Below are 14,652 nucleotides of genomic sequence, written 5' to 3'. Positions count from 1 at the left end.
CAGTGAATATAAGAAACAATCAGAAACAGTGAATTCACTGATATTCACTGCCTGAATTTCAAATCTTCTGAGCCTGCATGTATTCCACCGTTTCCTTGTGAGGCCTCCAATATCCTCCACCCCCGAGTTCCATTATCTGGTATGTCAGTCTCCTGCTTTGCTAATGAGCATTCGGCAGCAGATTTAAACTTCCTCTGTGACTGCCACATCCATTATTGATTTATTTTTACTGTGTGTGTTCAGCACCATTTAGGGACTTCCTAACCTTTCAATGTGCCTTTCTGAAGAACAACCACTACATTTCAAAAGCTCTGTGGATGTGAAGCACCCTGATGCATCCCGAGGTCCTACCAAACTCTGAATTGACCCAGCTCTTTCTCTGAAGAGCGACATACTGCTGAAAGGTTAAGGTGCCCTTGTCATGCCGAAATAGTGTATCTTGCTGTGGGAGTTTTATTTTGCAGCCCCGAGTCCAACTCTTCGTTACAAAATCAATTCCAACTTCGGTTACCTGACTGCGAGAGGAATCAAACGATTAATGCAATGAAACAGCAGCTGCTGGGCCCACGCAAAGCCTTTTACCTTGGTCCACACTCGAGCTCTCCACTAGAGAAGCAGATTTTATCAAATCACGAAGAGCCGCCTCCTGATTGACAGCCGGAGACTCAGCCCCGGGTCCAGGCTGCTCCTCTCTGCCCTGGGTCCATACGCCGGCCGCACTCACCCAGGACGCCTGACAATCAGGAAATGATCGCCCTGCAGATGTGGTGTCTCACTAAACCGGCCCCGGACGCCCTCGTTCCCAGGACAAATCGCTCCAAGGCAGCAGCTGCAGCAGGCAGAGGAGCAATAAGCTACCTCTTGATTACTGCTGACTGATTTCTTGCTTCTCATTGTATCCCCATACCGCTAAAATGCAATTTTGGGGTCTTTTCTTTGCATGGCCGTCAAGAAGGGGCTGGGATTAATTGAATAGTTCTCTCAGAGGCAGATTTGCTTTCAGTTTCGCATTCTATGTTGTGTTACCTTCAGTCAACGTAAGATGAGTTTGCAAAGGATTTTTTTGTTACTAAGTAAATGCAGTCAGCACAGTAATGATCAGCTGCAAGACTGGAGGCCAGCTAATGTTATTTCCGTATTCAAACAGGGCTGTAGGAATAAGCCAGGAAACTACAGGCCAGAGAGCCTTAAATCAGTAGTAGGAAAACAATTGGAAAAAATTCTTAGGGATAGGATTGATGATCACTTGGAAAGGCAGGGACTGATTACAGAGAGTCAGCATGGTTTAGTGCATGGAAAAATCCTGCCTCATAAATCTGGGAGCTTTTTGGAGGTTTTCTAAGAAAAATGATGAAGGCAAGGTGGTAGATGTGATAATATATGGACTTTAGCAAGGCTTTTGACAAGGTGCTGCACGATAGGCTCCTCCGGAAAGTTCAGGCACATGGAATCCAAAGTGTTTTGGCAAACTGGATCCAAAATTGCCTTGCTGATAGAGAGTGGTGGCAGAGGATTGTTTATCTAACTGGTATTCTGTAACCAGTGGGGTACTGGAGGGATCAGTGCTGGGACATTTGCTGTTTGTCATTTGTATAAATGATTTGGATGAGAATGTCTGTGGTCTGATAAGTAAGTTTGCTGACAACATGAAGACTGGTGGAGTTGTAGATAGCAAGGATGGTTGCCTTAGGATACAAGGGTTCATAGATCATCTGGAAAGTTGGGCAGAGTGGTGGCAGACGAAATTTAATCCAGAGAAGTGGAATGCATTTTGGGTCATCTAATAATGGTCGGACGTACACAGTAAATGGCAGGGATCTTAGAAGCATTGACGTACATTCATAGCTCCCTGAAATGGCAATGCAGGTGGATGGGATAATGAAGAAGGGGGTTAGCTTGCTTGCCTACACATACACAGATATTGAGTATAAGAGCTTATATTGAGCATAAGGCAGGATGAGGTAGCACTAGAAAGAGTGCAGAGGAGGTTCACCGGGATGTTGCCGGGAATGTGGGGCTTCAATTACAAGGAGAGGTTGGACAGTTTGGGATTGTCCTCACTGGTATACAGGAGGTTGAGGGATGAACTTTAGAAAGGTTTATAAAGCTATGAGGGGCATAGATAAGGTAAGCTGGTCACAGTCTTTTTCCAAGGATAGGGGAATCTAAAATTAGAGGACTTAGGTTTAAGGTGAGAGAGGAAGTATTTAACAGAGATCTGAGGGGCAAGTTTTTCCACAGAGATGATGGTGGGTATATGGAACAAGCTGCCAGAGGAGTTGGTAAGAGGAAGGTGCAATCACAGCATTTAAAAAGCATCAGAATAAGTACCTGGATAGGAAAGGAAGAGAAGGATATGGGCCAAATGCAGGAAATGGGTAGATAGGTATCCTGGTCAGTATGGACGAGTCGGGCCGAAAGGCCTGTTTCCATGCTGTACAACTCTATGATAATTAGCTGTAGTTTTATTAAGCAGATAGACAATCTATGACACTTCATTACAGCAAAAATAAAAATGCAACTTGAGAAAGGCTGGTGAATATTTCCTTTGGTCAGTTCCTGATAGCATTAGGTCACCAAAGTTCAAACATCTCACAACTGCTTCAGGCATCAACAAATCTATCTTTACATGTTATTTTTCACAGTGATATGAACACCCAAAATGAGTTTTATTTCAAGTGACTTTCAAGGGACCCATGTTTCTTCTCGTTAAATAACTTATTTCTATTAATAGGATCTGATCCCTAACCAATTTTTGGTTGCAAAGTCCCTGGGGGTTGTAGTTAAATCCATGCTCTTGTCCTTTGGGGCTGAGCTGTCTCCTTTCAGTACCAGCATCTTTGCACAAAAGAAAGTTTGTCCTTACCAGCAAGAAATTTCTTGGAGACACAAGAAATTCTGCAGATGCTGGAATCTGGAGCAATACACAAAAAGTGCTGGAGGAACTCAGCAGGTCAGGCAGCATCCATGGAGGAGAATAAACAGTTGGCATTTCAGGCCAAGACCCTTCATCAGGAGATTTCTTGGAGATGGTTCTTTAAAACATGTAGTTATGGTAGGGCTGACCATCTTCCAGGTTTTTAACCAAGATAGCAAGACTCATGTTTGGGAAAAAAAACTTTTTGAAATCTTTTTGAAATGACATACATAGCACTATTTTTCAATTAGAAAATAAAGCACTTACCTTAATTATTCACATGCTGGTAACAATATTCTGCTAGTAAGAATGGCACCTATCCCACTATACAGATTTACCCCTTCTTAACTATTACAATTGGATTCTGATTAAGTTTAATAATTTAACTCATAGATTAAAATGCTAACAGCTGTTACATTCCACAATGCAGGAAAATCCTTAAGATCCCCTACAACCATGATGCCATCTCTTAACTTACTCTGAAAAGGGACTAAATGAAAGTCTGGTAAAAGCTATTCCTTCCTTCTCTTCCTCATAAATTTTTCATGAGATATACTGTAGGTGCCACTGACAAAGCCGGCATTTATTGCCCATCCCTAATTGCACAGGCATTTGAGGAGGTGACTGTGAGATGCTTTATTGAATTGACAGTATGTATGAGTTTGACTCATCCAGACAAGTGGAACATATTCCATCGTGCTCGTGACCTGGGCCTTGTAAATTGTGGAAAGGCTTTAGGATGTTAGGAGCCAATTCACTTGCTGCAGAATACTCTGTCTCTGAGCTGTTCTTGTAGCTACCTTTATATGTGGCTGGTCTGGTTGAGCTTTTTTGTTAGTGATGAATCCCAGGATCTCAATGATGAGGGACTTGGCAATGGTAAAGCTATTGAACGTCAGGTGTAGGTGGTTAGACCTCTCCTGTAGGAAAAATCATTGCCTTACACTTCTGTGCATTAAGTTAATTTGCATGCATTAATGTTGTCTAAGCATTGTTGCATGCACACATGGGCTGTATCAATGGCTGAGGAGTTTTGAAATGAATTGAACATTATGCAAATATTGTGAATTGAACTGTGTATTGGTGAACATCCTGACCTCTGATCTTATGAAGCAGAAAATGTTTGGGCTGGAACTTTCCCTCAGGAACTCCTGCAATGATGTCCTGGGGCTGGGATGACTGGCCTCCAATAATCTTACTTTGATGTAAGATGATTCCAACTATTTGAATACTTTCTCCTTGATATCCATGGACTTCAGTTTTAGCAGGGCACTTTGATGCCTCAGACAATCAAATGCTGCCTTAATATCAAAGGCAGGCTGCAGGTACATACGAGTGCTGGAACTGCTTGGCAGAAGGCATGACTCAGTTTGGAGTACAGACCAGGATGTTGTCTGCTCCCATACGTGTTGCTGTATCCAGTGCTCTCAGCCATTTCTTGCTATCATATGGAGTGAATTCTTTCAGATGGTCATTGCCTGACAGTTTATGCTGAAATGATACTTGTCATGTGCAAGCTGATGCTTGAATGTTCTTTGCTTTGCTGCATGCAGGTTTGGACTGCTTCATTTGCTGAGATTCAAATGGTATTGAACATTATGCAGCCATCAGTGAACATCTCTCATCAGCCCTCAGAAACAGTCACATCCTGGGTCTAGGGTGACTCACTCCCAACAACCAAATTTATCTTCCTTTGGGTGAGCTAATGAATCCAATGATTGGATTAATGTCCCTTGATGCCAATTGACTTCAGTTTAACGTGGACTCCTTGATACCAACGGCAGCCACTTCATATCACTTCCAGAATTCAGCTCTTTGGTCCATGTTTGCAAGGTGTCACAGTGGTTGAGCAATCCAGCTTCCACTAAAAAGCCCTGCCTCCAGAGTGGAAGCAGCTCCACAGAACGTGAACCTCTCAGAGTGACAGCATTTGTGATCATGCAAAGCCACTCTGCCAGCCTGCTGTTCATTCTCAGGATCCTGTCCCTACCGCTCTACCTTGCTGGAGCCCACATTGCCTGCCTGGATTGCTGCTGCTCAGAATAAGATGCAGTCCATAATTGAGCCTTCTCGAACCAGAGCAGCATACGGTCATCTCCGAGGCAACCTGCGGTCTCCTGCACCGAAAGTCAGCTGTGTTCTACCAGCCACGTTGCAGCTGCTATGTGCCTCAGCCCCCAAATGCACACCCATTTCTGTCCAGAAGTGGGGGAAGAAAACACATTGTACAAGTCCACGCCCGAAACTGACAACCACCTATTTGTATATCCAAGTAAGTCTAATATCTGTTTGAGGCCTCTAATGCAAGATTGTTTGACCCTAATGCAGTGGAACTCGACCACTGCACCAATTGCTACCAAAAATATACATTTTGAAATTAGTTGAGAGGGGTACTACTAATAGAGTAGGGAAAAGCAAAATGTACTCTTGTATACAGGATCAGTTTCCCACATAAGTGTAAAGCTGCATAGGCAGTTGTACACAATTATTATAAGGAGCAAGAGTGGATATTTCAGGAGTGTCCTTCTCCATGGAGGCAGTTTGCATAAAACATAATACAAAATCCTATCTTATACCAGAACTCCAATTTCAGGCTTGTAACTTTTCAAGTTCTGTATATCCCTGTTTCTTTCCTCTAGTTTTTCTTTTGCTTTGATACGCTACAAGATGTTTCCTTATTTAATTACAAGAAAGCAAAGCGATTGATTACAAAGAATACCAGCCTGAATTTGTTAAAAAAATTATTTCTGCCTGAATGACAACAATTAATAATGAGCAAATCTTTCAGCAATTTGTGATAAAGATGCTTCATGGTCTGCAAACTTGCTGTATAACTTCCGCTGCTCCATCACTGGTTCATGGAAACCACATCTTGTACTTGCTTAACCACTCCTAAGTTTCGTTTGATTTGGGTATTTGCATATTAACTGGTTATTAAGTTCATGCTAGGAGGATGTTAGGTAATTAATAAGCAAGTACTGTACACTTCTGCTGTAGTGATATTTGTTAATAACTGCCAATCAACCTCTTCCATGCAGAAAGTAAATAATTCAAGTGTGGAGTCATATTTTCCTTCACTGAAAAGGTCTCTTTCTGTACCTGATTTAACATGGAATTCATCCACTGCCCTGCCCTGCCCTTGTTTATTTCTCTATCCCTATCTTTTACCAGTTAAGAACTGTTCCATTATTCACCAAGATCCCTGTTGTCACTATGAGTTCACATTTCTACCAACTTCTCAAAACTTTTTTTGGCTGAAAATTCAATGACAGTCCAAGGCTATGAGAAGTTCTGGTGCAGCAAATTTTCAGCCCAGCATGTTTCCCTAAGGATTAATTATGTTAACAAAACTTAATTTGAACAGTTTAACAATGATCAATTGTTTTTATAGATACAAGTACTCACAGTACAGATAATACTGTATATACAGACAATAAACATTGCTTATTGGCAGTAAATGTAGCTTGATACAAAATGTGAACCAAACAGGTAGAATACAATAATACTGTACAAAACAGATTTATTAATCCTGTATTTTAAAATTTTAACTCTTCAATCCTTTACTTACAACATAAAACTGCAACAAGCTAGATTAAAGAACCTTTCCTAAGTCAAAGAGCAGTGCACAAATATGATCACATATGCTGTATATACTTTTGACTTCAACCTCACAAATGGTCATACAAATATCTTAACTACGAAAAATACAGACATTGTTTTAGAAAAGTATTTGCAGTATGTTACCATGCATTAATATTGTCAATACATTCATTGTATTTTGATTTTAACTAAAACTATGAATAGCAACTTAACCAAATAAGAAATTGACATGTAATAAATGAATGCAGAGTATCCATGAACCATGCACATAATTTGAAGCACAGGAACATTGGATTGTAACTTCTGCTCCAACTTGATTTATCACCACCTATTTTCCCAATTCATAACAACTCTCTTAAATTGCTGCCTTGGGTAAACAAAAAAAATCAGTTCAAGATGTCCCAAAGCTTTGTGATCCTTCAACCTGCCTTGATTCAAGCTATGACCAAATACTTTGACAAGCAGCTCACTTGAGGTCATCAGCAGAGGTTTTTGAAATACTGATTTATTGTGTCTTATTTGTTTTGTGAATCTCTTTAGACATCCTTTTTCTGGGTTTGCACTTGGAGACTACTAGTACGTAATCCCCATGAAGGTACCAAGAACCTGTGACTGTGCCTGAGTGGTTGCAAGGCCTGTTAAACAGCAGAAGCCATTTAAAATTGTTGAATTATCCATAACAGTATTTTGGGTCAACTCAGTGTGCCCTCAATTTGAATATGCAGTATTTACCCAATTAGAATTATATACTCTGAACAACTGAACAAAGAGATCTTCAGAAGAACTAGGGATTGTTTTAAGAATTTAACAAAATCAAATTTCTAAATTCAAACCACAAGAGCAAACCTTGAATTGCTTATGTGGTTTTTGAACTGTGAAATTGTGTAACATTATGCAAAACAATGCACTAAAATATGAAAGTATTTTTATTGATTGTTTCATCAAGTAGAATAAACAGTATGTCATTTTTTTTACTTCAAGTCAATGTGAATCAAATGGAAATGAAGCTACTACTTTGAAGATCTGTGGAAGTCATTCTGATTTTTAAAAAAATGTTGCAAAATGCATTTGTCATGGAATAATTCAGTTTTTCCCATGCTGTTTTGATTCGGATTGTTTACATTGTATAAGGAATAGGAATATAAGCAAGTCATTTTTAAATTGGTAAAAGTTTATACATTTACATACCATAAAATGTATGCTAAAGTTCATTATCATAAACTTAAATGGTCATTTTTTGATTTCTTTGAACAGTCCAAATCCATCAACTAGCATTAAGCAGACACACAAGAGATGAACTGAACTTCCTTTCAACATCCAGCACAAATACACTGCAAGCCTGGGAGAAGGTCTGGATTAAAAAAAGCACCACAAATGCTGGTTCCTTGATATTACTGGGGTAACTATGGAATCTTATAAAAATTACAGCATCCACCCTGTCATAATGAAGCTACTGGTATACAAGACTTGCAGTGGTAAAAGTTTCTGCATTCTTAGACCCTCAGATCAACACATTTCTGAAGGCCAATTGATAACAGAAACATTTGTCAGTATAACATTTGTTGATTAAGCTGACCTCTTATAAAGTCTTATTCTGAAAATGATACTCATCTTGATTACTAGCATTACAATCAAAATATTGAAGACACTCCATGCTTACCAACAAACTATACCAGGAATCAAAAAATTTGCAGTATTTTTTTGTTGTTGCTCTCAACCTTTAGATTTTTGGAAGAACCCTGGAGAAGATCTAATCTTTACATGCATTAGATTTTGTTATCAAGACACACAAGACTGCAGATGCTGGAATCTGCAGCAACAAACAACCTGCTGGAGGAACTTAGCAGGTCGAGCAACATCTGGGGGAGGGGGTGGGAGGAAAGGAATTGTCGCTGTTACAGGTACGATGATGGTGCAAGATTTTGTCATGGCTGGAACAAAGGGCATTTGCTCACTCCAAAGACCTTTTTTATATAAAATGTCATGATTTCTTAGTTTAGCAAATCACTCCAAATTGTTCCTGCACAAGAAGGCCATTTGAAGACTTACCACCATGGTTCTCATGCCAAAAAGTGAATTAAACAAATAATTAATCTAAATACCTTTCCCTCACATGACCTAAGATAAACAGGGAATGGTAAGCTTCCTGCTTCTAAAATTTGCTGCCAAGTTCCAAAAATTCATGCTGTTCAGCATCAGGAATCCAAAGGGATTCCTAAATAAAGCAGATTTAAATTACAGGACCCCTAAACTGCAGTCTTTAAGTCAATTGCTTTGAAGTTACATTATCTTTAATTTTCAGTGAGGTTGTTTTTGTGAAGGCAGCAGATGTCTGTGTTAACAACTGGTATGCAGAACAACCACTGCCATCAGGCAGATTTATTAACAACTGTGACAGAATTACTGTGGCTTTACAAAGAAATTACGCAACTAGTTTATGTGGTGTCCATTGATGATTAATTTCTCTGCCTCGTAAAGGAATAACTTCTACCAGGATTTTTAAAGATGCATCCATTTGTACAATCATGGGGCAGCAGCTTAGAATCTAAAAATATACTGAAGTTACCAGGGAAAGCTCTCTCAGCCAAAGCAAAGATTAATATAATGTTATTCACAATACTAAATATTTTACATGGTGAAAGAGGTTTTTATTATTTTGTAATAAATGGTTTTAACTGTGTTCATCAATAAGTTGTTAATCCAACCACACATCAACCACCTGACTTTGGTATCAATCACTTTATATGCAGCCTGTCACATTTATTATTTCAACTGTTGCATCTATCTTAATTCTGAATCTAAGAATTTCCTTTAACTTTATTGCAAACAGTGTTCTCTATTCTTCCTGAAGCACAGAAGGAGGAGGAAGAAAAAAAAAGTAGCATCATGACTATTTTTGGTTCGAGGGGAGCAGATAGGAAAGATGAGCAGTTCTGAATAAGCATACAACTGCCACTTCAGATCAGTATATAAATAATGAAATAAAACGTGTTCTTCTGTTAACAGTCCAGATTTCGGTAACAGGAGTCCACATGTCAGTGTATGAGCTAAAGCCTGAGGCTCAGAAGTCCAAATGTCTCACATTATGTTTCAAAACAATACCTTCTGTCTGGCACTGAAAGAAGAAATGATGCTATTCAGAACATACCAGAGAAACTCTCAATGCAACATTGCTGCACAAAACTTTTTTTGGAAGTCCTCCTTAAACTCTTTGTTCCTTAAAAATAAAACTCCAGCATTTTTTAAAATTACAGTCTTACTTATGCCATTGAGATCCTTGTGGTAATCTCAGTTAACTGTGATATTCCACTTAACAAAAATGGAAATGTCTCTGAGGACCATGTTCAACTGCAAAGCATGAAAGTTGATGAAATCTGAGAAGACAAAAAACAACTTGGATGCAGATTTTCTTGCTTAGATCCCAGGCTCCAGCAATCTCCTAGAAGCAGCCGAATCAGCTTGAAACCATAGCACCTGCTGTTTCCAATTGAGTTACTCTTCAATGGCCCCATAAACAACTTCATTGCAGTGACCATACTCCATGGCAGCAGGAAAATTGCAAGCCTTTTAAAAATGTTCAAGAAATTCTGAGTAATTAATCTTTCAAAAAAAAAGGATTGCATCTCAGGGAAAAATCATGGACTTTCTCTGATATTTATTTGCCTTTACAAACAAGCCAAATTGTACTGAAAATTCCACTGGCTCTTTCACTACAATTTCTGATCATCTTTCTAAAAATGCCATTAGGTTTTTGAAAGTGAAACATCAGACACTGATATCTTACAAATACATGCAAAAGAAATTAATTACTTGATTCTACTGGAAGCTCAACAATAGTTTCAAGTTTATTGTTCCTGTCTTCAACAGTATAACCTGAAAGGAACAAATCCTCAATCTGGGCCAGAAACTCTTCAGTGACTGCAGTATTCCACTGATTTTCCAATGTTTTCCTCATGGACTCCAGCAGCTACAGTACAAGAGAAATTAGGAGTTTACACATTTTTGAATAGTTTAACTAATACAAATGATAATTACATTCTAAATATTAAATTAATCCAATATTTAAGTGCTTGTTCATTATTACGACAACAACTTTTAGTTGTTGACAATCATGAGCATCTCAAGACATCATCAAATAAAATTTGACACTGATCCACTTAGAAGGATATTGGGGAAGATAACCAAAGCCTGGTCTGAGAAGCAGATTTGAAGGAGCATCTTAGAGGGAAAAAGACAGGTAGAGAATTTAAGGGATTGAACTCCAAAGTTTGAGGCCAAAGCAGTTGAAGGCACAATCATCACTACTGGAGTGATTAAATTCAGGAGGGGAAGAGGAGGACAGCAGATATCTCTGACAATTATAGAGTTGGAGGAAATTAGAGTCAGAGAAGGGTGATGACATGGAGGAATTTAAGCATAAGAATTTTAAAAATTGATACATTGTTTGATTGGGAGTTACTATTAGTCAGCTAACATGGGGCTAGAAGGGAATCTGAGTATTCAGCAGTGCTGCTGAATAGGTTCAAGGGAGAAGGAAGTGGGTTCCATGAATAAACTCAGCCAGGACACAACAGGAGAGAAAGATACAAATTTGGGAAGAGGACTTGAGAGGAGGGAACAACACAGGAAGAAACCAATTCTGATTTGGTTCTGGGAGTCACATGGGCATCATGATAGCCAAGGCAGGAAAAGTGATGGGAGGTGGAGCCAAATGGGTAGGTAATGTTTAGGGATAAGATTATCTTTCATTGACCAAGTTTCTATAAAAGCCTTGATGTCGATATGATTATCGATAGTAAACATATGGATGACAAGGTAATAAATAAATGCTGCATATAGATGGGAGGGCTGTAGGATATAGAGCAAGGTAGTGATAGTTGATTTGCCAGCCCAGAAATTATAGTCTCTGGGCGGACCCATTTAACCAGATTCTCAGTTTAACAAGTGATGAATGTTTTCAGATTTTTGACAGCCGCATGGCAGTTGATCCTAATCCAAGGGCTCATAGGCATGAAATTAGCCTGGTTTTATATCTCTAAGTATCATGGGGAACCTCTCTGGCCTTCAGGGGGTTGCTAATACTCCACTCTTCTCATCCTGTCAGCAACTCTTTGGCAGACACACAGCTTTAAAAAGCAAAGTCTCTTGTATTACATGTACAAACATTGATGTTATATATTAATCTGTATTAATTTGAAAACTAATAAAAAGATTGAAAAAGAAAGAAAGAAAAAGCAAAGTCTCTGGCCTTTATCGTAAAAAAAAATTCTGCGAATTTTTCTGACTACAACAATGGTTAGTAAAGGTACATGCAAAATAGAAACATCAAAATAGAATGGAATGGATACTAAGCACAGTGCCATATTAAATACATATTTGCAAGCATACGGTTGTTATACTTTTAAATTTCAGGCACAGTTTTACCCCTATTTACACGACAATATTATACATAAAATGGTTTTAACATAGTTTCTTATAAACGTACCTTCTGCAGACATGTTAAATTGGAATCCCTATGAAACATCCGTAGCATTGGGACACTACTGTTAAAAGGAGAAGAGTAAAGCACTCAGTATTAGTTTGTTCTTGAGCATTTCTAATATGTTTTATTGCTTATATTAACACATTAGTGATCATCAAAAACTCATTGAAATCAATAGTTAAACAGATGTTTATGAAAAAGTAGGCAGAACATTATTGTTATTTTCATTTTTCATATCCTTTCAAACAGCAGTGCATTTCCAGCACTTCCCCTTCCCCCCTCCCCAAGTAAAATTTCATTTTGTCAAGTTGCACAGCACAAAAACCAGCTCTTCAGCCCACCATGTCCATGCCACCCATTGTACCTTTCTACATTATTCCCACTTACCCACCTTGATTCCATAGTCTTCTACATTTTGAGGACTGAAGTAATGTCTAGATGCTTCTTAAATGTTGCAAGACCATCTGCCTCCACTACCTTTTCAGGCAGTACACTCCAGAGTCCAGCTACCCTCTGTGTGGAAACAAATCCCCCTCAGATTCCCTATAAACTTCCTATCTTTCACCTGAAACCTATGATCTCATCTTAGATATCCCCACCATGGAAAAAAAAATTACTATCGCCTTAACCATCCCCCTCAATTTTATATACCTCTATCTGGTCCCCCCTCAGCCTCCACTGCTCCAGGGAAAACAAACCCAGCCTATCCTGTCTCTGCATACAACTGAAATGCTCCAACCCAGGCAACATTCTCGTGAATCTCCTTTGCACCCGCTCCAGTGCAGTTAGTCCTTCAACAATTTAGCTTTACAATGACTTCTCTCTCACCAATTTGCATCCACCTTCCTACTAGTATTATTTCCAAGTTTAAGTACAGATCGACAATTGCCCACGTACAAAATACAGTGATCGTTGGCCAAGAGTGTTAAAGTGTCTTACTGCTTAGTCACTAGATATCAATCAGGAGTGGAACCCTGGATGATATGCCCTCTATAAATGAGGAACATGAAGTCTAATTGTAGCAACTCTATCGTTACCTTGGTTGTGATCAAGCTAATATACATATTTTTCTCTCTTTTTGTATTTATTCATCTTCTTGTCCACCCATCTGCCCATTTATTTATTTGTTTGCTTGTTTATTTATGGGTTGTGAGCATCGCTGGCAAGCATTTACTCATTGGATAAACTTACTGAGACAGCAACTACATTACATACTATGCAGTAATACATAAAAAGCAGAGATTTCCATTCAGATAAAAACTCAACAAAGGGTTTTCAAATTCTGAAAAGGCACAGTTCAGTGAAAACAGTATTATGTATAAAAAAAACTGCTGGAAGAATTCAGCGGGTCAAGCAGCATTTGTGGATGAAAGGAAATGGTCAAAGTTTCAGGACGAGGCCCTGCACCAGTCATGAGGCAGGATTTCATCCCAAAATGTTGATCGTCTGCTTGCCTCTACAGATGCTGTTTGACCAGATGAATTTTTCAGCAGTTCATTTTTTGCTTCAGATTCCAGCATTTGCACTCTCTTGCAACACACAAAAAGCTGGAGGAAAATCAGGAGGTCAGGCAGCATCTATGGAGGATAATGGACAGTCCATATTTTGGGTCGAGACCCTTCATCTGCAGTCTCGTGTCTCCAGTATACTTGTGGTTGAGACATTTGCAGTTCTAGTACTACAATATCATTTACTTTCTCTTTTATTATTTATCGCACATATCAAATGACATAAAAGCATTGTTAGAAAAGTGAACCAAGTGACTCTTTTCTGATAGTGTAACATGTAGAAATAATTCATGTTATGCCACTCCACAGCTACAAATTGAAACGCTGCAGTTGTTTCAAATCTGGAATAATGAGAATATGGGAAACAATCCTAAAATTACAAGTTTAGTCACTAATTTTCCATAAAAACAAAAAAAATGATTATTAGTTTGTGAGAAAAATCGCTCTTTGGATAAAATCAGATATGGTAACAAAATAAACAAAATGCTGTAAGATAAGTTATCTTTATTAGTCACATGTACATCAAAACACACAGTGAAATGCATCTTTTGCGTAGTGTTCTGGGGGCAGTCTGCAAGTGTTGCTACGCTTCCAGCGCCAACGTAGCATGCCCACAACTTCCTAACCTGTACGTCTTTGGTATGTGGGAGGAAACCCACGCACACACAGGGAGAACATACAAACTCCTTACAGACAGTGGTGGAATTGAACCCAGGTCACTGGTGCTGTAATAGTGTTACGCTAACTGCTACACTACCAAGAAGATTGGAAACCAAAGATAAGAAGATCAATGTCATTCAGTTAAGTTACCGTTTTTGGGATTCATGCCACATTCATCTTACAGATAAAGAACTTTGTTTTCTTTGGAAATACCCAGCTTTATTGGCATAAAAATTATATGGTAAAACATTTTAACAATATTCCAGTTAAATAAATACAAGTACAGAACGAGGAAGTGTCACTAGCCTAACCAATGTTTTCCCACTATGCCATAATCTGTATTCTGTTTTACTCTTGCTGATGATTTTTATTTTGGTAGCCCTGCTGGAAACAAATGAGAGGTAAAAGGTCAAGATTAATGGCTGCCACAGGGATCTAGACCAAATTTTACACTTCCTCAGTGAGGCAAGCTGCCAGTATGATAT

The 14,652-nt window shown here is 38.8% G+C and overlaps 2 protein-coding genes across 2 annotated transcripts in view; both read right to left on the bottom strand.

The window, feature by feature from the left end:
* Positions 1-744, bottom strand: part of oma1 (OMA1 zinc metallopeptidase) — a 50,246-nt gene extending 49,502 nt beyond the window's left edge. Inside the window, exon 1 of the mRNA XM_052011857.1 lies at positions 583-744. The gene's annotated coding sequence lies outside the window, so the exon portion shown is untranslated. The remainder of the gene's footprint in view (positions 1-582) is intronic.
* A 5,600-nt stretch (positions 745-6,344) lies between these two features.
* mysm1 (Myb-like, SWIRM and MPN domains 1) overlaps positions 6,345-14,652 on the bottom strand; it is an 85,496-nt gene continuing 77,188 nt past the window's right edge. The window contains exons 20-21 of the mRNA XM_052012225.1: positions 12,003-12,060; positions 6,345-10,484 (exon numbers count right to left, since the gene is read on the bottom strand). Of these exons, the coding sequence (XP_051868185.1) occupies positions 10,320-10,484; positions 12,003-12,060 (223 nt within the window). The 3' untranslated portion in view covers positions 6,345-10,319. The remainder of the gene's footprint in view (positions 10,485-12,002; positions 12,061-14,652) is intronic.

The sequence above is a fragment of the Pristis pectinata genome, chromosome 3 (genome assembly GCF_009764475.1).
Source record: "Pristis pectinata isolate sPriPec2 chromosome 3, sPriPec2.1.pri, whole genome shotgun sequence".
Classification (NCBI taxonomy): Eukaryota; Metazoa; Chordata; class Chondrichthyes; order Rhinopristiformes; family Pristidae; genus Pristis; species Pristis pectinata.
The sequence above is the reverse complement of the archived record's forward strand: the minus strand, read 5'-3'. Positions and strand labels throughout refer to the sequence as shown.